This window comes from Ascaphus truei, chromosome 1 (assembly GCF_040206685.1).
Source record: "Ascaphus truei isolate aAscTru1 chromosome 1, aAscTru1.hap1, whole genome shotgun sequence".
NCBI lineage: Eukaryota > Metazoa > Chordata > Amphibia > Anura > Ascaphidae > Ascaphus > Ascaphus truei.
The window spans coordinates 55,448,222-55,471,997 of NC_134483.1; the positions used below are offsets into that span (position 1 = coordinate 55,448,222).

Genomic DNA, 23,776 nt, shown 5'->3' on the forward strand with positions numbered 1-23,776 from the left:
ATTCTCTCACATGCTGAAATTCAAATATACTGTATCAATAATGTATCAATATGGTTTGTGATTTATTTACATCAGTAGAAGTCACGGAAGCTTAGTGCAATACTTTCGCAAATACAAAAGGCAAACTTCAGAACGTTGTTGCTTGAGATCACCCGCGCAAATGAAAACAAAACCCATACAAAATGTTCAAGAAACGAAAACACAGCCAAGTTTCGGTATATTTTATTAACAATATATCCCTTTCATAAGATTATGCTTTAGTGGGCTTTCAATGCCCTTAGACATGATTAACTGTACACACTATACAAGAAAATAAAAATAAAAAACAAAAAAACAAGATGGGCAAAACCATTATGGAACAAGCCTCTTTAAATTATACACAGCTCAATGACATTCTTACGGAAAATATATAAATAGTTTTGTTTTTTCTCCTTTCTATATTACAGGTATACAATATAAATCAGAATTCCATGTCTGTTCAGTGACCTATAAATACTAGATCCTCCAAATGTGTAGCAGCGGCTTACTAAAGAAAAGGAAAACTAAAAAAGGGGGAGCAGAGGTTGCGGCAATTATGAGATGTTTACTATTGTATCACATTGTTCTTTAACACCACTTCAAAAAGGGTCTTGAACATTTTTAATTATATTCAACTTAATATACAAAATGTGTCCCTTTTCATACACTAATTTACTGTGGCAACACTACAGAAAATACTTTTTGACATGATTGATTTACTTTGAAATTACATAGAATATGCCATGTAATATGCAATTTATGCACATCTCATTCCTATTTTGTGTTGCCAACATATGCTAACCAGTCTACTAGAAATATACCGAGGTTGAGCACCAAGATCAATTGTAATAAACATACTTAGTGTGTGAAAGTTTAAACAGGAAAAAGAAACGGGTTCAGAACACTTTCAATATTTCAAACAAGTAGACTTTGAACGCTCAAGAAAGATTTTGTACCAAGTTGCGCATTTTCACCATAAATTAATTAAAAGGAATTCTGTCTTAATCTGAAAATTATTATGCTGTACTTATGCGTTGGACACAAACAACAAACAAGCAATACACAAACTTCCTAACACTAATACAGTTTGGTTTGCTTGAAACATAAAAATAAAAAATAAGGTACTGTGTAGAAATACTGGACTGTAACTAAACATTCAGCCTTCTTCCTTTTGGCCCTATTAATCACAAATCATGGCACAAATTTCACAGAGAATAATTAAAAAGATCCTAAACCATTAGTTTGAAGATACAAGAAATGTATGATCATGGACATGTTGCAGTAATTCATATACTACTATTCTGGTGTATCTACAGATTGGAAAGATTTTAGTACACATCTTTAAATGCCATCTAAATAAACCCTTTTGTAGAGGCAAGCATCCCACTCGAGCAGTTAGGGCAGGGGTAGCCAACTCCAGTCCTCAAGGGCCACCAACAGATCAGGTTAAGGATATCCCTGCTTCAGCGCTGGTGGCTCAATCAGTGACTCAGTAATTGACCACTCCTGAGTTAGGGGGTTTAAGCAGCCATCTACTTCATTGTTGTGACTATAATTGGTAATGCATGCGTGGATTGACATTGATAAATACACTACTAAGTGGATATTCTTCATATTACTTCAGTTACCATAAACTTTCCACAGGATCACCATTTTAGATTTAGCAAACAGCATAGTTTACAGCAAGGATGGCCAACTTCAGTCCTCAAGGGCCATCAACAGGTCAGGTTTTAAGGCTATCCTTGCTTCAGCATAGGTGGCTCAGTCAAACACTGAGCCACCTGTGCTGAAGCTGGAATCGCCTTAAAACCTGACCTGTTGATGGCCCTTGGGGACTGAATTGGCCACCCTTGGTTTACAGCAATATATGACTACCCTTGTTAATTTGCCACGGGAGGGACACGAACTACCATTAAACAAACGTGAAGGATACTATAGTAAACTGCAAACACTACAGCAAAGGAGAGATTAGGCAGTCATAAGCCAACTGTATCTTCTTCTTCTTCTTCTTCTTCTCAACATAAGATAGCTTCTAATAGCTACACTAAACGTAGCTAATCTGTTAAAAAAAATTTTTTTTTTTAAAATTGGACAATAAGTTCTTGAAATAAAAAAAAACTTTAACTGGAATAATGAATTATATGGAACAATGTAATACAGATTTCTACAAAGCATTGTAGCTCTTGTCTCGAGATAATTTAACAGAAAAAGAATAAAAAAAAGTGGAATGGAATAAAAAATAAGTTTTAGCATTGATTTGATTTGATAAATGCTGCAACTTAGAATCAAGAAAATAAGAATCAGATTCCTTTGAATCAAGAGGTAGTGTACAAGTATTACTTAACAGGCTAATTGGAGATGCAACACTAAATACTCTGAAGTATGACACAATTTGGTCTAATATTTTGGACATTTTGGTTATATCTTAACAGTTTACTTACTGCCTTTTTAGTAAACCTAATTAAAACATATGGGCATACAGGTATCTGCTGTGGTCCATGGAAAGTGTACAGTACTTTTACATAAAAGTGTGAGACGGGCTTAAAAGAGTAACTTTGTGACGTTTTGCTGCCCCCCTTCATTGCTGAGGTTTATTGTTCTTGCCACTGCTGACTGTCACAACTCTAAAAGGCCCCTATTTAAATATGGGTGGGAGCTGTTTGTAGCACTAAGCAAAGCATTAACTTCAAAGAATGACAATGAATGCATCGTTAACAATAAGTCGGTAAGAGCGCTCATTGTTATTTTGCTTCTCTGTCCTTCAAAAGAGACAATATTCACATCATTCTTGGAGCCCAGAGTCCTCCCACTACTATAGTGGCATATTATGGTCTAACACACTGACACACACAAAGACAGTTTCTAGTAACATGCAACGCACACAGGAAAATACGGTCCTGCTTAAATTGCAAAGCTTAAGTCCTACTTGACACAACAACAAAACTTGCAAGTTCAAAAGCACTCACCATTTGAAACTCTCTCTAAGGTTTTGATCATTCAGCATTATCAATAACGTCACAATTCCAGAAAGTTTCATTTGTAACATGTGTGCTGCCTGATCAGCATGCATTGCATTGCACGGCACGTGCTGCAGGGTGCTCTGACAGGAAAGAGTTAACACAGCAAAATTACATATTCCACACATTATACAAAACATGCCACTTTTGTTAGGTGCCATTTAGGGGCTCATACCTATCTAAGGGACGAATACAGCATTGACACCAAGATTGTCGTGTGGGCTGAATTACAGCAACAGTTATAGCCACCATTGTGAATTTCCTTAAGAGGCCCCATAAACCAGTATCGCGAATGTCTGTATAAAAAACAGAATCTATGAGAACATGTCACAGCATATGATCATAATTAGAAAGGAAAAAGGGAATTTTTCAAACAATATTTTTGAACCGAGTAGTGGGGTCCCCAGTCACTTTTATTTGCGAAAGTAATACCCCAGAGTATCAGACAATGCATAACATTGTCAACAAGGACCGTGAAATACAAAAAACAAAAGTTCTTTAAATTACAAAAAAATACAAGCGCAACAAAATCCCTATGTGCCAGTTATACGCTTCTTACCCTGCCCATATTTTGAAATCGCCCGAATTCCAGAATAAGGGCACCGTATCATAAAAAGAATCGATTCCTTAAATCAGTAAACAAATTAATTTCGTTTTATATATTCTTCCCCTTATGGAAACGTTTATACATAAAAAGAAAGGTCTATAGATTTGCCCATCCCTCTATCTATGGCCAGCAAATAGGACATCTTTTGTGATCTAAAGATATGAAGACAGATTTAAACTGTTCAGGTTACATCTAATTGGATATTTGCACAGGTTCTAACAGGCCAGCTGGATGATATATATACATACACACACTCAAGCCATTCAACAGAATAATATCAATTACATATTGCAATGTAGTGAAGGTGTCCATGCTATTAATATACATATTTGCATATCAAATTCTGAAAGTTCTCCATCTCATTTCAGATAGATATGTAAAAATTAAAAAGGTGCCTGTATCAAAGCCATTGTCATCCTCTGATCAACTTTATCATAAGAATTTGTCATGTGCAAACTGTCACAAAAAAATACTGGCATTATCAAAAGAAAAGAAAGAAAAACGTTTTGTTGCTAGAATATTTGCTGCACAAGGCTGTTCAATTCATTTCTAGCAACCATACAAGGGTCATATCATAAACATGATAAATACAATTACTTTTGAATTAATAAAGAGATTGTCTTTTCTCATGGAATGTGCAAATTACTATCTCGCTTGTCTCCCATGAGACCTAGAAAAGTAGCTAAAATATATTATGGCTGTTGTAGCTACAATCTTCTCCAATAGGGTTCACTATATCAGATGCATCACATTTTGACAATGATGAGTGGGAATAATCCAAATGACCATAAGATACACTAACCTCATATAAAACTGAGAGGAATCACTGTGGATTTCAATCAAAAAGTACACGATGCACAATGTAGCAATAATAATAAAAAAAAATGCAGTGGCAATAGAAAGATTAAACATACTATTGTAGATACTCTAAGAAGTCTGAAGTTACTGAGGGTTGCCTTCTAGTCAATATTATAAAAAGACCACATATATCACTGTCCAAGTAGTGTTTTGAAAATACATCACAGGGACCTGTCTCCCTGAGGTGCCCCTAAATCTTGGCAGGTCTTCACTGACTGGAAGTGACATGCAGGAAAATACCAATTTGTAACAAAGAGTTCATGTACAAGGCATCATACCGCTGATCGAGAACAGAAACTGAATCAGCATTTCTTCAAAATGTCCTAAAGATTTATGTATAATTATTTACATGTGAACTGTGCAGGTATTTCAGTGCTTGGCTCTTGCATACATAGGTATTTACTAATAAGATAATCCATACATTTCTCTTAACCGAAGGAAAACCCCAAGAAGATGGGTGATGAATTGTTGTTCAGGTTAAAGAAAACAAACAAAAAAAAAGGACTCCTCAATTCAATGTGCATGTACCAGATTGCACTGGAACAGGATAGCAGAAGATGCTTCTCTGTTTGCTCTCCAGTCAAATCAGACAAAGTCCATTCATTTTCAGTCCATAGTTGAAATTTAAGGTCAGGATTCAGTTTCAGGGTCAATCACTGGTTGCTTTGGTGGTACTGCTAGGAGAGCCTCTGCCTCTTCGTGCATCTGTTGGTAATCACATGAACAGACTGTTAAACTGCACACATCATGTTTACAAACAAATATCTACAAATGTAAAGATACAGTAATGTCCACACCAGCATATTAGAACAATAGTAAAACACATGATTAACCTGTGGTTGACATACTTATATAGGCATTTCCCAGCAATGAACAACCCCCTTGTTAATGGGCAGTCAAGTCAGAAACCAATTATTGGACTGTGGAGAGATTGAAGTGAACCCTCTATCCAAAGGGAACTACTGAAATAGACTGTGTATTATTTGCAGGAGCACGCTTTATCAACCTCAAACGACAGGTGCCACTGACTGCAAGAATTGCACGGCTTCTTTAATCTTTCCATAAGGGTAACATCTGAACATGAATGTGTGCTTGATGGCACTTGGATATTCTCTCATTTTTCCCTTCGATATTTATTATATATGAAGTTGAGGTTTAGAGGCATGTCATGGTCTTTTTCTCGTTTATACCATCATCTTGTAAAGCAGCATCTAACCCACTTTTTAGACATTTAGCTGTAGAACCATTCTTAATTATATTATATAAAGGACTGAACGGCAATACAAGGATCTATTCTTTCTGATCATTTAAGCCATATTCTCAGACTGTGGCTTGATGTGTTTAATTAGGGACTCTGCCTTTATAGTATCTATAGTGTTTGCTGGTATACCACATACGCCCTTTATACACCAACACATCTGAGCCACTTCTGTGGATAAACCTTGTTTTTTTTATGTTGGCCGATTAAACTGTCGCTGTATTTACTTCTTGAAGAAATCTTAACTGGATTTTTAGATACGGTAACCAAATGAAATGTGTGTGTGTGTACAAGGGTTGAAGTGTTCTGACTTGTGTCTTATGATTCACTGTATTGGACACAGGTAAACAATATGTTCTTCAGAACTTTTCGTTAAAAAGCTGCATCATTATATTATGTTTTAACGCAGAAATCCTGGAGATTTTGATTTTCGCTCTCCCACATGCAAAATTCACAGAACTCCTAGTATGATTTCTTAGCCTTTCATTTAAAATGACAAAGTGGTGGTACCTATATAAATCACTGTGTTTCAGTGGTCCTTCAAATTTAGTAAAAAGCATTGACAGGGCCTCAATTTCAGTAACTTGCAATAATCACACCATATTTTCACATATACGGTACAGTCCAGGAGTTCCCAGCAGAATGTACTTGTTTAATATGGGAAAGCGTTATTTGCAGGTTGCTGACAAATGAGAAGTAAATTTAATTATCAGAGAATTAGTTGTAGTGTACATGAATCAGCGATACTCACAAGTTGAAACTGCACATCCTGAAACAGTTCTTGAATGAATCTTCGAGAGGGGAGTCGAAATGTGCAATGTGCTAATAAGGAGGAAACCTCGGAGTAAAGACAAATGTCATCAAATGCTTGGGGAAACTTTTCCTTAATCCTTAAATAAAGAGGAAAAAATATATTGGCACAACAATTTCAACAGACATCCAAAGCTGGGTCAATAGATTTAAAGACCCAATTCTTCAACATTAACTAACCGGTTAACTAACTAAAGGGTTAACATTTTAGTGACAGACTTTCCCCCCCCCCAAAGATAGCCACAAGCATTTCCTCTCCGTGAGTTTATAAAAATAATATGCTGAAGCTTAGGAGGGGGTTCTTTAAAGCTGCGGGTCAAGCAATATCCTACATGTGAATTTTTTAAAATAAATTAGTTCTGTACTATGAGAAAATACTTGTAGCATTTAAAAAACACTATTAGACATTTTTAATGTATTCTAATATAAGGCATTTTTGTTCCTATAGCAACCATTTACAAAGTCACATCCCCTTCCCCTTGTGAAACAGTTTCTTTTTTTCACCTTTTTCAGCCCTGCCCGCTCTCCAGCAGTGAACCAATTGCATCTAGTGCCTGCCTGGTCACATGATCTTCCTCGCAGAACTTTGGCTGTCAGTGTAGCAGAAGAGGACCTATGATGCATTTAGTGAACCCCGAGCCGAATGTCAGCGATCGATTACAGGAGAACGTATCGATCAGCAACTTAGCTAATCACTTGTCAGTGTGTTGATTGTATTGATGCACATGTTGAATTAAATGTTTTTTCTTTTCTTAAATGACAGCTTCAATCTTGCATCAGTTATGTTAATTGGACAGGGACGGCCTTTCACAGGCAAACTGTCCAACCTTTCTTGGAAATCGGAAATGAGAAATCTGTAATATGTGAATGTATTCCTTCAAACGGAAGGGATATATTATTTACTATATAATTCACTTTTGTGCTTGGCTACCTTAGGAAGCCGCCTGTAAATGAATTAAGCCCAGAAAAAACACTGAAAATATGAATAAACTGCATCGCATTAAGGGCCGTATTTACTAAGCAGTGCTATAGAACAAGACACCTTCCAACACCAGAAGACACATGACAGCCCACTGAATTGAATAGTCTGTAAGGGGTCTTCCAGTGCCAGGCGCAATCTTATGGAATAGCCCTGCTTAGCACACCTAAATTCTGGATCCATGAAATACTTGACTATTTTTCAAATAGACATATCATTTTAAATGCAGAGTGGTATATAACATTCTCATTTATACACGCCTGTTTTATTTTGCAGCTTTATATAGGAAACAAGTAACTTACGCAGTCAAGGGTAATGACCGTACGCAAGTATTAAAAAAAATATTTTATTCCTTTTCTTTACAATCGGACAAGTTTTTTTTTTTTTTAAATCTATACAAAATGTTTACTGTTCAAATGCATTGGTAAGGCGGCCAACATATCTTACAATGCAAACTAAAATCCTGATTCGAGGAGACCGGGAACTGTAGCAGTACAGCTCCTATTATGGTCAATTACTGGCATGGGGTTGGTGCCGATTCTGGCGTATGGGACCACCACAACTACTCAGATTGGTATAATACAGGTAGTCCTCGTTATCCAACGTTTCACTTTAGAACGAATGGCATATCAAACGCTTTACAATGCAACCCTAAGGGCCGTTCTTCTACGCTGGAATGCGTTATCCAACGCTCACCGCCACTGATTAACGTGGGACTCACTTTACAATGGTTTCACTATCCAACGCTACCTCCAGAACGGATTCCGTTGGATAACCGAGGACTGCCTGTACATTGTGATGTTCACATTCATCTGAAGATGCAAAATGCAGTTATTTGTGGCTTCTATGTTGCTTTGCATCATGTCTATTGTAGCATGCAGTACCTGGAACGGTTACACATCAGGGGAGATCACTGCAGGCTAAATTTGTTTAGATTTAATTCCTGTAAGATTTATATCTTCCTGTCGGAGTAAAATACTTTCATGAAGGCCTAGGAAATAAATATTACTGACAGCACCAGTTCCAGGCTATGCTTCAATCTTGCTGTCAGGAACATTAATTTCACTTTTGAAAGCCTCCAAGGACACTTGGTGGAAATGCTTACACATTTTTACATTGCAGAGAGTAACCGTGATTGATGTCATCTACTTTTGAAGATCTAGCAGAGTAAAATACCCACAACCACTAAACCGGAGAAGACAAAGCAAATGCCACAGAACTGGTAAAGAAAATAAATACAACGGAGTAGTCAATTCAGAAACTCATCGCTGATGTTTTAACTAGTCTTCACCACTTCAATTTCCAGTCCAGACGCCAGTCCTCAAGACCCCCACTTATCAGGTCAGGTTTTATGGATATTCCAGCTTCAGCACAGATGGCTCAGTCAAAGACTGAGCCTCCTGTGCTGAAGCATGGATATTCTCAAAATATGACCTGTTGGGTTGAGGAGGGTCTTTATTTAAAAGCTTACAATAAACGACCAAAATAAAAAACGGGCAAATGGATTGTAAATGTGACTTACGTCAGAAGCCCAGTTTCATGACCCTTTGTTCCTACTGAGCTGCTTAAATTGATGACCAATCTTATGACCTCTTTTCGTAGTAATATGCGGCAAACTGGTGTATCTTCTGGAATTGATTTCCCACCTTAAAATTCAGAAAAGATATATATGTATATATTACAGCGATGCTCAATTTCACACTTGAGAACAAAATGATCTCACGGGTACACAGAACAATCTACGTGTGTGTGTCCCCCTACCAGACAGGAGACGGGCAGAAAGCAGAGTATGTACAGAATATAAAAAAGGTTAACAGTTAGTTATGAGGAAAGTTATTTATTCAGCTTCTTCCTATTCAGCCTGGGAAATTGCCAAGTCCACTTACCAGTAGTAAACATTATACTTTTATTTATGACAGTGCTGTTGACTTTGTATGGAAAATTAACTGAAGACAAGGTCAACACGTTCCCCTGAAGAAGCAATCTGCTCCTTCTTCCCAGCCGCCCCCCAAAAATAAATTACACCTTAACATCACTTATCACTTAACATCGTTTATCTTATGTCTAACTTTTCATGGTTTCAAAAGCCTAATTTAAAAAAAAAAAAGTTTTCAATAGTTTATTATTTCATTGGCATCTGTTACCATGGCAACCTCTTGTCTTGTGTGCGAATTACAGAGGCCATTTTGACCTCCCAGAGGCACATTTTCAGCAGCAAATCTATCCAAAATTCAACCAGAGCTTAAAAAGTGTGCATTGCTAAAAACTACAACGAAAGGATTTTTCAGTGGTAAAAGAAATGTGGATTTGTTTTATGGTGAATGGAGTGAATTGCTGATTTAACCAGCAAGCCCTAATTTAATGCTGCATAAAGGACTGCAATCCATTATTATTCACTATTTCACACTATCAAGGGGTCTAATATTTACACATTTGGGCCAAAATAATTATATGTTTAGGAAGTGCCAAAAGGATAAGTGTTTGTTTCATTTTCAGTTGCTTCTGAATGCCATAAGTTCCAACTATGTTAAAAGTTAATTGGAAGAGAAGTGGAGAAGTGCAAAATTGACAAAGCATAGTTGAGACCTGGAGATAATGGGAGAGGAAAGGCAAGAGTAGAAAAAGTGCAGACAAATGTACACTTTAAATAAATAAGCCGTGTTCTTAACCACTTATCTGTGATTGGACACTTCTGAATGAGAAATCTGCTTACTTACTGTAAGTGATAACCAATTTCAATGAGTGTCGATGAGCAATAATTGCCATCAACCAAAAATGATTTATTGATAGGGACATGTATAATGGGTAAATATGGGCAATTGATTATTGACTGACCATCCCTAAGTGAGCAAAGCACGGAGGAGACATGACTGACATTCACAGGGACTACCAGTTAATGGTGCAAATATCAAAAATGACTGTTTTCAAAGAAACTACAATTGTTTGTCACATTTGTTTCATGGATGATTCAATTAAGGAAGATATTTACATGGCTAAAAGGTTTACAGAATGTTTTCTTTGGGACCAAAGTTTGAAAGCATGCCAATTATAATGTTTTGGCCGATTAGCCTGGTCACAGATTCCAGTCACTGCAAACATGAAAATGAAACTGATGACTGATGGTTTTAATATGCTACTGAATAGCAAGGCAATCTAACATGACAAAACAAAAATAAAGTATATAGATATGTGAAAAGAAAACTACTACATTTGATCACTGCCAAGTAGCCATCTACGAACTAATTTTGCCATTTGACTTTTCTTAATGTACTTGTTTCTAGAAAATCTGGCAACACACTTAATTACTTTGCATTGAAGCCTTTTTTGGATCTGTAATTCTTGAGATTTTTCTACACTGCATTTACACAATCTTCTACACCACAAAACGTTTCAAGCATGGTATATCCACTTACCTAGAACTAACTCTGTACGTTTGATACTGCTTGCCGAACCCTGGGAAACGGCATCACTATACCCTGAAATTCCAGAATACTTTGAAGAATGGGAAACCACCTCTAAGTGATTGGGAATGGTATGGTCGCACCAGTCAGAATATGGAATGTCTGGGAAGTCTGGGAAGAAACATGGCAACAAAGGCTAAATATCACTAAAGTCCATTAGTGAACTGCAGATACTTGGAGGCTAAACAGAAACTGAAGGTAGTGCTTCTGTATCAAATGTAATAAGGAATTCACCAGATCTCTAAAGATCTTTATTTAAAATCCCTTCTAATGAACATAAATAGCTGTGAATATCAAAGAAAAGGAAGGTAAACAAAAATGCAATGAACAAATGGTCAGTTGACATTCTAATGGTGCATGCTCTACAAAATGGTGCAGATTGCACGCCAAAGGAACTGAGAGGAAAGACTTTAGTGTCTTGAACTGTAAATTAGAGAAGAAAGATTTTCTCGACTCCTAAAAGTTCAGAAGATAAATTATTATCAAAATGGAAACTTGAGTTGCAGCAAGAGGAAACAAGGAACAATTCTTCTTTATATAACATATGTACAGTATGGAACAGGCACAAATAAGTGTTTAAATGTTACAAAAGAGAATCAAACCAGAAACCGTGTTGACTGTGTAGAGCAGGGGTTTCCAAACTTTTTTTGGTTAAGGAACCCCCAACCCTCTTTAACAGAGAGTCTGAGATCAGATGCATTGTAAATTCCACTGTATTTGGTGCCATTTTAAAATGACCTTAAAATTACAAGGAACCCTTTGGGGAAACCCAGGGAACCCAAGGGTTCCTAGGAACCCTTGTTGAAAAACACTGGTGTAGAGTAACACAAAGCAGGGATAATGAGAACACCAAGCCTGGGATTCACTAACCCACGATGTGGGGTCTATCACCCTGATCCAGCGTTAGCCACCATTCAGGTCAATGGTTGTTAACCAACAGATCAGGTTGCAAAACTCCGCAACGTGGCCTAGTAATACCCGGCCCAAGGAGCAAAATTAATTAACGAGCACAAAACTGATGGAAATTGACTGCACAAAAAGAAAACCTGTCTGCATAGTAAATGTACCACATCTAAAAGTATAGAAGAGTTGATTACTAGACTTGCATTTTTAGCACGAGTGTGTTTCCTATTGTTGTCTTAGCATTACAACGTATACTAAACTACCTAAGTTTATTTCTTATTTGTGCCTAAAGATGTGGATATGGGAAACTAGCTACAAATGCAAGTCCATTATTTGCCTGCTGTAAAATATGCTGTAAAATAGTATAAGACATTTTTGAGTGTAGAAACAGCAAGTTTTCAGCAAATGTAATGTTAGACATTGAGTTGAAAATGAGGAGTGTGTACATAATTAATTAGTATTAGTATCAATACTCATACTCATAATCAATTAGTATTATTTAATATAGGGCTATATGAATATGAACATCTGCCACTCAAGTGGTCAACATACTTAAGTACAGTAGAGGCAACTCTTATTCTAACAAAAACCAGTGGCAATTCCCCAAAAAACCCAGGAAACACCCAGGTACATTCTGAATACATGCCTTAAACTTTCCTTAAACTAGCCCCAGCATTTCTGCATTGATTAATGGCCTATCAGATTAACAGCGGGGGTCCCTGGCAGTCCCATTCAAACTGAATTGGACTGCCAGGGATCCCTGCTGTGTTAATCCTATGGGTCGTTAGTCAATGCAGAAATGCCTTAAACGTGCCTCAAACTAGCCCAGAACATACCCAGCACATACCCAGAATGTAACCCGGCTAGTTTACGGCAAATGTTAGAATAAACGTTGCCTCTACTGTATGGCACTTTAGTTGGGTACCTGACCAATAATGTGCAGACTGAAGGAGTGGAATCCCAAGCAGCTCATTAATGGCCAGGTTATGCCATGTTCCTTATATATTACTATTTTATGCCAGATTTGTGTTAATGTTAACATTAATTTTTATTTTAGGAGATGTGACAGGTTCAAAATTCTGGGAATCCCTAGGCATTTTATGCCTAGAATTTTGAGCAATGAGAAAGCTTGGAGTCTGAAGGTTCTAAAGCTTTAATATGTGGAAGTGAATTCCACCTGCATACTACAGTATATTCCTCTTGGCGTACTAGAGAGGTTTAATGGAAAATTACAGCGTAGTTAATGTATCTATTTAGATGTCTATGGCATCAGCAGATGTGTAAAAATAAATGTCTGCTATTTGAAGGAAAATAGTCACAGAAAAGGAAAAATAATACTAACCTAAACGACTATATTCGTTGAACTGATTATTATAGTTGTATCCCATTATCTGGATACCGACACAATAAAGGCAGTTATCATCCGTGTGCTCCTGCAGTCCTGTATCTTCGTTATTTTCAAGAAACTGTGAGGCATCTGCACGACTTGAGTTCATTATCTCAGTAATGCTGAATTGCTGCCGCAAAGCCTGGAAAGGGCTTCTTATTCCAGATCCTGAAATACCTGTACATGAAGCAGCAAAAGCATTTAAAGGACTCATTCATTTTCTGACAAAATAATCGCTACCAAAATTCAAATTTTGTTGGAGATTTAAACTGAACGGTCTGACTAATCAAATAAAAAATAATGCAATATCTGCAAGAATGTAAACACCATTACACATGTATTGCCTATAACTGCAGTGGTGACAACACTAGTCCTCTTAGAAAAACTATTTCCAAAACCCGAAGTCTTCAAGATATGTATATAAAAAATAAATGATATAGATATCTGGATATATACACACACTTTTTTTTTTTTTTTTTTTAGACTTCGGGTTTTGGAAATAGTTATAAATAAAGGAAATAAAGGAAGTTCCCATGGCCACTTAAAAGAAATATCTATCTATAGATACCACAATTATTAAGGTTATGGTGGGTAAAAAAAGTGACAAAAACCCTCCACAGTAAAGCATATTTATAGATAGATATATATCTTTCTTTTTTTAAGTGGCCATGGGAACTTCCTTTATGACTATCCAATCAGCCGTGGCAACGACAGTCTCAGTGATGCAAAATGAACTCCCGTTAGAATTAGCATAATCACTCGTACATCGATCTGGGCGACCCCACAGTTTGGATACCAAAAAAATAAAGAAAAGGGAACATGTTGATTTAAAAGGCTTGATAAACTGTGGGGATTACATGCGCTCCTCCCCCCCGCCCTCCCCCCAAAAAAGACTTCTTACCTCCTACTTCAGGTGCAAACAATTTAGTTACACGCTCTTCACTTGGAGGCATAGTCTTCTTCTGGAAATATGGAGTATCCTTCACCTGAAAAATATATCAAATGAAATCACAGTGGATAGAATTGTCAACATTAATTTTTTTTTTGATTGGACAAAATAAAAGCATCAAATAATTCATCTCGCCCCAAAGTTTTTTTCCCTCCATAAATTAACATGCACTATCAGTCAACTTCGAAGAATGGCAGAATTCTGAAATGTATGGAGTGACATGTAAATAATTAAGACATTCTAAGGCAAGCAGTTTATACAGGACATTTTTATTTCTTAACTGTATTTATAAATATGGAATCTGAGAAAAACAAATAGAACTGCAGTCAATCAAAATATAGAACGTTAAAATGCAACTATCTACTTGTGTTCTGACCCAGGAAGAGTGAAAGTTTTCACATGATATCAACAAATCACTGTTATTCTGTTTTAAGTGTCTAACTACGTAAACCAACTACATCATATTACTGTACTATCTACATTACTTCACAGGCTGGCGTAGGACAGAATTAAAAAGAACATTAAAGTGGAGGACGACTCAATCCAAAAAAGGAATTTAGAAGACTGCTTGACATGAGAAATGCATGTTTTTTTTCTTTTACATCTAATTATTTTGAAATACTTTGCCCCAAACAAGTAACATCAGCAAGGGGGAGGGAAAAATTAGATAAAATCGCACATTGTATTTTTGAGCCATCTGTTATAGGTTATCTGAATTCTACCTAATCCTTACATTTTAGAGATAAGGGGGGGAAAAAAATCCCATTTTACATTGAATAGTAACAAAAACAGGTTCTCAGAAACATGTCGATAACCACACAGGATATGATGCCACAGTATATATATTCTGGGTATAGATTAATACGCGAATGCCTTGTGTTTAAATTATAGCCAAAACGTGGCAGATTTTAATAACAACGACCCATATTTATTAACTGGTGCTATTACATAAGACACTTGAGCGGAATATCAAAACCTACTAAATATGGGCCAATGCCCTTGGTTTTGCCGAGCTGAAACAAGATTCATAGATGCAAGTCACCTCTTTATTACAGGAGTGGCTTGTCATATGTAGCAGAATCAGCAGCAAAGCACAGAACATTGTAATATTATAATCAATGTAATGTACTTACATGGAACATATCATTGATATCCACTGGCAGAGCAAGGCCGATGAAATCATCTGAACTGCCATATGTTGCGTTAGATACCATGGAACGTACCGAAGAGGAGCGCTGAAGTGTATTTTGATTTATTGGACTTAACAAATCTTCTTTGTCTAGTGAGGCATAACTTAACGCTTTCATAAACCTGCCGTGAACAACAGTCAAAGATCTTTAAGAAATAAGAAATATAATATTAAGAAATAGTAAGAGTATAATATTGTAAATGTTCTCAAAAGGTGCCAAAATGTGCTTTAGCATTTGCAGGATTAAAGCAGCACTGCACATTTAGAATCAGATTCAACTACTGTATTCCTTTCTTATACATTAAGTATTTTCACACCGGTATCATTATATCCGGCTAAATGTTGATTTTTCCATGAAAAAATGTTTCCCTCCCCTCCCTAATTCTCACACTGTTGATCCGTCAGTTATTCTACATTGATATCTCCAATTCGAGACAACCATAGAACGTTTTACTTTCTCTTTGAGCTGGGCCATTTTGTGGGGAAGGGACACCTCATGAGGAATCCAAAAGAATTCTCTTGCAAAACTATATTTAATTCCAAGTTCTCAGTTTAACTCCACAACCAGAAATGTTTATTCACAGATGCATATACATGTAGATATATCTATATAAATATATTGTGTGCTCATTTACATGTCATTTCCCAGAAACCCTTGCTGCAGTGGAAGCACTGTATGCTACGTGATGGCGAAAAACAGGGTTGCAGACCTGTCTATGACATGTGAATGTGTTCACAAGTGATCTTTTTATTTGAGATATATCTATCTATATCCACATATATACACACACACGCACACTTCTATACAACCCTAAACACTCAGATCTACACACATACACACAGAGATATTATATACAGATGTAGCAAGAGTTGCTGTCCCCGGAGCCGCAGTCAAAAAAGGAAAAGTCTGTGGCACCCATGACATTGTCCGTCGCGGTGGCTCTGTATTGGGGGGGGGGGGGATGAGGGAGAGAGGGGTCCATGCTTCCGAATGGTATCCCCCGCAGCGTTAATCCTCCAGTGCCACGACTACCGTGTCACGACTGGATGGCAGCAGCCCTAAAGACATTTAGCTTAGCTACATCTGTATACATACAGGTAGGTATAATTCTTACATATCTATGTACTGTAGATCTAATACCTGCTCGATGTTAGTCTTGAATCCAAGCTTCCCGTTTTCATGGTTATTGTATCAGTGAAGAGAACGTCCTTGGCTGGAGATGCTAGGGCTTCAGAGTGAGACAGTGAAGGATGCATCCGCTGCTGTTGCAGCCGTTTCAGTGTAGCGTAGCCAAACGCATCTCGAGAACTCGTGTAGCTAAAATTACAGTCTGCTAAACTTTTGATGGCAGCCATTGAAGGTGCCTTTAGTGACTGTGCTCTCCGAGGAAGTGTATGAGAGGACCCTGGCAGAACCAGGGACACAGAGATGGACTTTGAAAGAGGCAGGTGGTTAGGATGCAGTACTGAAGAGTGGCTTGTTTTGACAGTTTTGGTGCTTACTACTGTACTCAAACTCCCACAGTCCGTATCAAGGTTTGTAGTGTCTATTCCCACAGTCTCTCTGGAAGGACTTGAACTCATTGAGCTTATACCACTAGTCGTCGTGTCTGTATTGAAACTTAAGCTACGGCTCTTGAAGTGAGTGTTTGTTGACCCATCACCTATTAATTTTTCTCTGCTAGCATTGTCTCTGTGATTTTCATTCCCTAGACTTTTTGGAAGCTTCAGATCATTTTCTGTAATACTATGGGTGCTACCTGTATCATCTGTGTGTTTGGTGACAAAAGAAGTCTCTAAGCGAAGCGTATTAATTTTTGGAACCTTAAAGACAGAGCCCAAACTATCCATGGAGTTAAAGTCTGTATTCGGGCAGGGCTCAGTGACCGTTCTGTTTCGCCTTAACCCAGGCTTATTTTCCGATAGTAGTTTACTTCCTTTGGGATCACTACTACTGCTACTTCGAAACTTCTTACTTGGCAGAGTTAAGGAATTTAAAAAGCGGTTTTTCACAAACTTGCTCTGAGCAAGAATAGTGAAGGGGCTGCGGTCCTTGTCCTTCAAAGGTTTGTCATAAAAAGTTTGTTCTGGCTCCTCTGTGAAAAAACACGGACTGGTCGGAGAATTACCATATCGATCATCCTCAATAATAAACATACCTGAATTCAAAGAGATGACACGTGTTCCATTAGCAAGCAGCATACTTATACTTTTAAAATACAGCTCATCTTATAACATGTCAAATGTTTAATTGAAAGAGAAACAGTAACAGCCGAAATGTACACTAGTGTTCTGCTATGGGTTTTATTTGTTAACCTTTCCATGATAAACTGGTATGCAATGCACTGCAGCACAATACACTGCAAGGCTCTACAGCAGCAGAGTTTAATGTAACATGCCGCTCCTCCATGCAGCTTTGACAAAGAGAAAAGTTAGAGTACTTCCCACTCTTAAAATATTCTATAACTGTATATCACTAATGACACAAGAACAGCAGACATTGTGACAAAACGCATGAACACATCCTAAAGTTCTTTTTAAACATACCAGTTAAATGATAGCAATACAATAGTCATATACAGTGAAGTATAATTCTTACTCGGAGGTGCGGATTCACTTTCACTGTTATGCCGAGAGCTGGTTGATTCAGAGTTTAAGCTAAGGGTGCTTGGTACAGAAGACAGTTCATTGCAAAGCTGCTCCATGTCATCAGGGACCACAGGCCAAGGATGTCTCCGACTGTGTCTCACAGCATCCCAATTATGCTGCTTTAGGATGTCACATCCTTGCTTCGTTTTGGAAAGCAAACCAAGGACGTAAACACATGTCCTAGAAAAAAAAAATGAGACAAAAAATAAAAAAAATACATGTAGCTTCATCAATCCACAGGTGAGACAGAAGAAAAATACAAACAGGGCATGGAGGATCAGTATATAAAAATAATATATTTAAAGCAATTCATTTTGAACAGTATGGTATTCAAGAAAAGACCCAAATGCAATGATAACAAGTAAATATAAAATTACATTAATATAAAATCACAAATATAGAAGTAAACTAACAATATTAAAATACAGTCGAGTGGGTAATCTGTGGGGGAGATAGACGACAGGATGTACAGTTTATATTCTCCGGAGAACGATCACCGTCAGCAGAATGAAACATACACTCCCGAAATCAACCCCACTGCTGCGACTGGAGCGCCTATGTGTGACCACAACGCGTTTCACACTTCCGTGCTTCGCCAGGGGGTCACGTCTAAAGGTTACCCCTATTGGTTTGAACCTATTGTGTAGTCAGCTTAATCATAAACCATTTCGCTGTGTGCTTAACCAATCTGGGAACTATATTGTTAAACTGATTGGAAACGACGGAGTCTACAACACCCGTTGGAATGGACTTGGATGGTTAAATAGCAGAATGGCTTGCAATGTATACTTACTGTAATGTGATGTGACATACACAATACTACAAATAAATAATGTGCATATTTGGCAGTGATGTGTGAATTGGAAATTGACAAAATCCATACAAAGTTCAAAAACGTATCCATTACTTTTTGTAAGTGTAAAAGTAATTACAATGAATATTATATAAAAACTATATTCATATCTATTCATTTGACTCACATATTACTAAATTTGCTAAACATCTGAATTACTAAATATGTTATAACATTGAGTATTTTGTTTATATAATATCATAATTACTTTTACCCATATCAATAACTTTTTTTTAAGTTTCTGCACTTCGTAAGTATATCAATATCCATTTATTAATTCACACATCACTGCTAAATACAGCTCAACCTCGTTATAGTGCGATCTGCTACAACGCGGATCAGCTTATAACGCGGTCTGAGCATGGCTCCCGATTTAAAAACATCTCCATTTTTTTTTTAAACATTCAATGATTTATTGCTAACGGACACACGGACACGTCGTTTCCAATTATTTTGCCAATATAGTTAGCAGATTGGGTAAGCACACGGCGAGATTGGTTATGAGTAAGCTGATTGGACCATAGGAAAATAAAACCAATAGGAGTAACCTTTAGACGTGAATCCCTGATGTAACACGGAAGTGCGAAATGCGTTGTCACATAAAGGTAATGCATACACGCTAGCAGTCACAGTAGTGGGAGATGGGTTGATTTCGGGAGTGTGTTTCATTCTACTGATGGTAATCGTTCTACGGAAAATATCAATTGTTAATCTCGTTGGCTCTCTCTCCCATGTTCCCCACTCAACTGCATTTTAATTTTGTTAGTTTACATCTATATTTGTGATTTTATATTATTAGAATTTATTAGAATTTTATATTTGCTTGTTATCATTGCATTCAGGTTTTTTCCTGAATGCCATTCTACACTCTGCAATCCACAGTTGAACTAGCAAGTTCAGTTTCACGTTTGAGGGAATTACTGCTAGACAACTGATCTTTAATAACAATAATAATGTGGAATCGGATTACATTTTAGCTCATCTTTGGGCTGCATTCCCAAAAGCAACATTTTCAATTTGTTACCGCTTACATTTGCTTAAGTGTCGGCATTGAAATGTATATATTCATAAAATGTTTAACCAGGAAGTAATACATTGAGAGTTACCTCTCGTTTTCAAGTATGCCCATGGCACAGACATAGGTAGGAATGAGACCAGTTTTAAGTGTGTTCCCCTATTCCAGAGAACTGAAGTTTTCTTAGCAAGATAGCATGAACAGTATCAAAAGCCTTTACCAAATCTAGGAATATTGCACCAGTAAGTTGTCTGAGTTCCATTCCACACAATCTCAATGCAAACTTTTAAGTGGGTAGTTACTGTGGAGTATTTGGGGCGAAAGACAGATTGGAATTGGCTAGGGAAATTTGTCTTGGTATAGTAATCGCTTAATTGGGAATTAACACATTTTTCCATGACTTTGGATAGTTTTGGGAGAAGAGAAATTGGCCTGTAGTTTGAGACACTGTTTTTGTCCCCACTTTTGAAGATTGAGACAACTCTGGCAGTTTTCCAGATCCTATGGATATGGCCTGCAGACAGAATAGAGTTGACTATATAAGCATATGGTTTGGCAATGGGTGGGGCACCAAGTCTTAAGAACTTAGACTGCAGTAGGTTACGTCCACATTGGCTGCTTAGTTTTAATTTGAGGAGCACTTGTGTAATCTCCTTTTCAGATACTGGGACAAATTGAAAATTGTGGGCAGTGTTGAGAGAGTGTGGGGTTATAGGGGTTCTCCCAGATTGAGCTTCACATTTGTAGCTTGGATTGTGATTTGTTAATAAATTAGTAGGACACCCCACAAAGTATTCATTGAATGCATTTGCAACGTCAGTAAGGATTTGTCAGAGTAATATAATCCTTAATATTACATGATTGTTAATGGCTAGAAGGCTGGAATATACTGTTGATGACCTTACAGAAGTCAGCTGGATTTGATGTATGCTGGTGAATATTGTGAGAGTAATATTGGATTTTTGCGTGCCTTGTTTGCCTTGTGCATATATTCCACAGGCATCTATAGTTAAGATTCTTGTTAGTGCCAGTTACTTTGTAGCTTTTCCACATGGCATCTCTAAAATTGTAGAGCGCTATAAGGTCAGTTGTAACACACAGAAGGTGGGTCCCCCGTACTCTTATTCTGCATAATGGAGCATGGGCATCACATTGTTTTAAGAATGCTGACAGGAAATAATCGAGCGTAGAATCAGGGTCAGGTATTAAATCGATTCTGTACTAAGGGCAGTTGGTAAGATTAGTCAGAAACTGCTTTGGGTTAAAGTTTCTAAAATGTTCTATTGAGGAGAACCTTAGGGCTTGATCGGGGTAGTCTGATTTTCCTTACACAGTACACTAATGCATGGTCACTGAAAATGGCAGGTAGGATGCCAGAGGACTGGATTATGTTGGGTCTAGGGGGAGAATCCAATCTAGCAAGGAATGGTTGTGAGATTTTAGGTTTGTCCTTGTGGGTTGTGAAATTAGTTGGGTTAGGTTAAGTCAGCGGTGCGCAAACTGTGGGGCGCGACCCCCAGGGGGGGCGCGAGACTGCCGACGGGGGGCGCGGGGTTTACAGAGGCCCCGCGCGCTTCCCGAAGGCACTTAAATTAAGTGCCGGGGGAGCTGCAGGGCCTCTGTAAACCATACTTACCCGTGGCTCCGGCGGCGCCATGGCAACGCGGCGTCAAAATGTGGCAAAATCATGGCAACGTGACGTCATTACGCCGGAGCGAGGGTAAGTTGGGGGGGGGGGGGGGCGCGGGAGTGAGGGGACAGCCGGCAGGGGGGCGCAGGGAAAAAAGTTTGCGCCCCCCTGGGTTAAGTGACTTGAGTTTTATCTGGATTTTGTTGTTTTTAGTGTCAAGCCAATTGTAGTTGAAATCCCCATGAACTAACAGCTCGCACTTCTCGTTCAGAGAGGAAAATGAACCAAGGAACTGGGTGATAGTCAGAGATTAAGAACAGGCTTCGACAAGGGGAGGCAAATTTTCCCAACTAGGATTTCAAAAGAGGGTGGGCTAAGGGGGGCAATTTCGCAGTAAATTGTAAGATGTCTTCAATTAAGTAATAATCCCCAAAGAACAGGGCCGTAGTGGCGGAGGGGGGCGCGACAGATAATCTTTTTTGGAGTTTGAAAGGGGTATTGTTAGGGGTTTGGGACAGAGTTGAAAAGTAAAGGCCTGGGTTAAGTCCAATATCACCTGCTAAAGAGAGTAACAGTATAAATAGAAATTTGAGTAGTTTGCAAGTTGTTAATTTGTGATGTTTGCCATTAGAATGAGTAGTGGTTGGTGTACTGGTTTTCATGACAATGTTTCAAACATGTGCCACCAGCAGGCCTGCAAAGTTTCAATATAATCTTTAAAGATTTCAACTACACACACCGCCACCTCACATTCACACCTCTTCGTATGCATACCACACACACTCCCTTCCCTCCTAAACACACACCACTCACTTGTGTCTTCCCCAGATCACAGCACTCATCCCACCCTCCACACACACACACACACACACACACACACACACACACACACACACACACACACACACACACACACAAAAGACTCTACTCCTCTCCCACCCCACACAAAGCCAGCAGAGGACGGTGGCACACCAGGGTAGTGCGGCAAGCTAGTTGAGAAGCACTGGACTAATGGATGCATAGCTGCATGTCTACAACATCTTATAAGCAACCATATTACCACTGAGATGAAATGCAGACAGCACCTTCCATGAAAAAAAATGACTGAGTGACCAACCAAAAATGTTTTTAGATCACAGAAAATTGGAAGCACACCTATGATTTACTAAGCCGTCAAATCTCTCCTAATGTCACTGATCAGTAAGGCCGTACAAGTTTTAAATGTGACAAATCTTTGAACTTACTACTTATATCGACATATGGATCAGAACTTACTAGTGCATTGTGGTTATGAATGCTGTTTTAAACTGGTGTGCTTCTGGGAATGGGAATGCTTCTATTACCATTAGTTACATAGTTGATGAGGTTGAAAAAAGACTTCCATTGTGGTTATGAATGCTGTTTTAAACTGGTGTGCTTCTGGGAATGGGAATGCTTCTATTACCATTAGTTACATAGTTGATGAGGTTGAAAAAAGACTTCCGTCCATCAAGTTCAACCTATGCTAAATTTAGACAACAGATACTTTATCCTATATCCGTACTTACTTATTGATCCAGAGGAAGGCAAACAAAAAACCCCATTAAGGGGAAAAATTAATTCCTTCCTGACTCCAATAATTGGCAATCGGATTAATCCCTGGATCAACATCCCTCCCATATATACTTATTTGGTATATCCCTGTATACCTTTCCCATCTAAAAAGATGTCCAACTTTTTTTGAACAAATCTATTGTATCTGCCATCACAGTCTCCATGGGTAATGAATTCCACATTTTAACTGCCCTTACTGTAAAGAACCCTTTCCTTTGTTGCTGGTGAAATTTCCTTTCCTCCAACCTTAAGGGATGGCCCCGAGTCCTTTGTACTGCCCGTGGGATGAATAGGTCTTTTGAAAGCTCCTTGTATTGTCCCTGAATATATTTGTATATAGTTATCATATCCCCTCTTAGACGCCTCTTTTCTAATGTAAATAAATCTAATTTAGCTAGCCTCTCCTCATAAGTTAGAATGTCCATCCCCTTTATTAATTTGGTGGCTCTTCTCTGCACTCTCTCTAGTTCCATAATGTATTTTCTTAGGATTGGTGCCCAAAATTGTACTCCATATTCAAGGTGTGGTCTTACTAATGCTTTGTAAAGGGGCATAATTATGTTTACTTCCCTTCCATCCATTGCCCGTTTGATGCAAGAT

The 23,776-nt window shown here is 38.0% G+C and overlaps 1 protein-coding gene across 3 annotated transcripts in view; it reads right to left on the reverse strand.

The window, feature by feature from the left end:
* Positions 1-206: 206 nt before the first annotated feature.
* RICTOR (RPTOR independent companion of MTOR complex 2) overlaps positions 207-23,776 on the reverse strand; it is a 175,548-nt gene continuing 151,978 nt past the window's right edge. Inside the window, exons 30-38 of one of the 3 annotated variants that reach the window (XM_075588547.1) lie at positions 18,036-18,265; positions 16,578-17,595; positions 15,381-15,558; positions 14,200-14,284; positions 13,254-13,475; positions 10,961-11,119; positions 9,070-9,193; positions 6,510-6,648; positions 207-5,205 (exon numbers count right to left, since the gene is read on the reverse strand). In XM_075588547.1, coding sequence (XP_075444662.1) covers positions 5,131-5,205; positions 6,510-6,648; positions 9,070-9,193; positions 10,961-11,119; positions 13,254-13,475; positions 14,200-14,284; positions 15,381-15,558; positions 16,578-17,595; positions 18,036-18,265 — 2,230 coding nt within the window. In that variant the 3' untranslated portion in view covers positions 207-5,130. Of the gene's footprint in view, positions 5,206-6,509; positions 6,649-9,069; positions 9,194-10,960; positions 11,120-13,253; positions 13,476-14,199; positions 14,285-15,380; positions 15,583-16,577; positions 17,596-18,035; positions 18,266-23,776 lie in introns of all 3 variants that reach the window. The other 2 variants (XM_075588543.1, XM_075588553.1) reach the window with 2 other exon arrangements.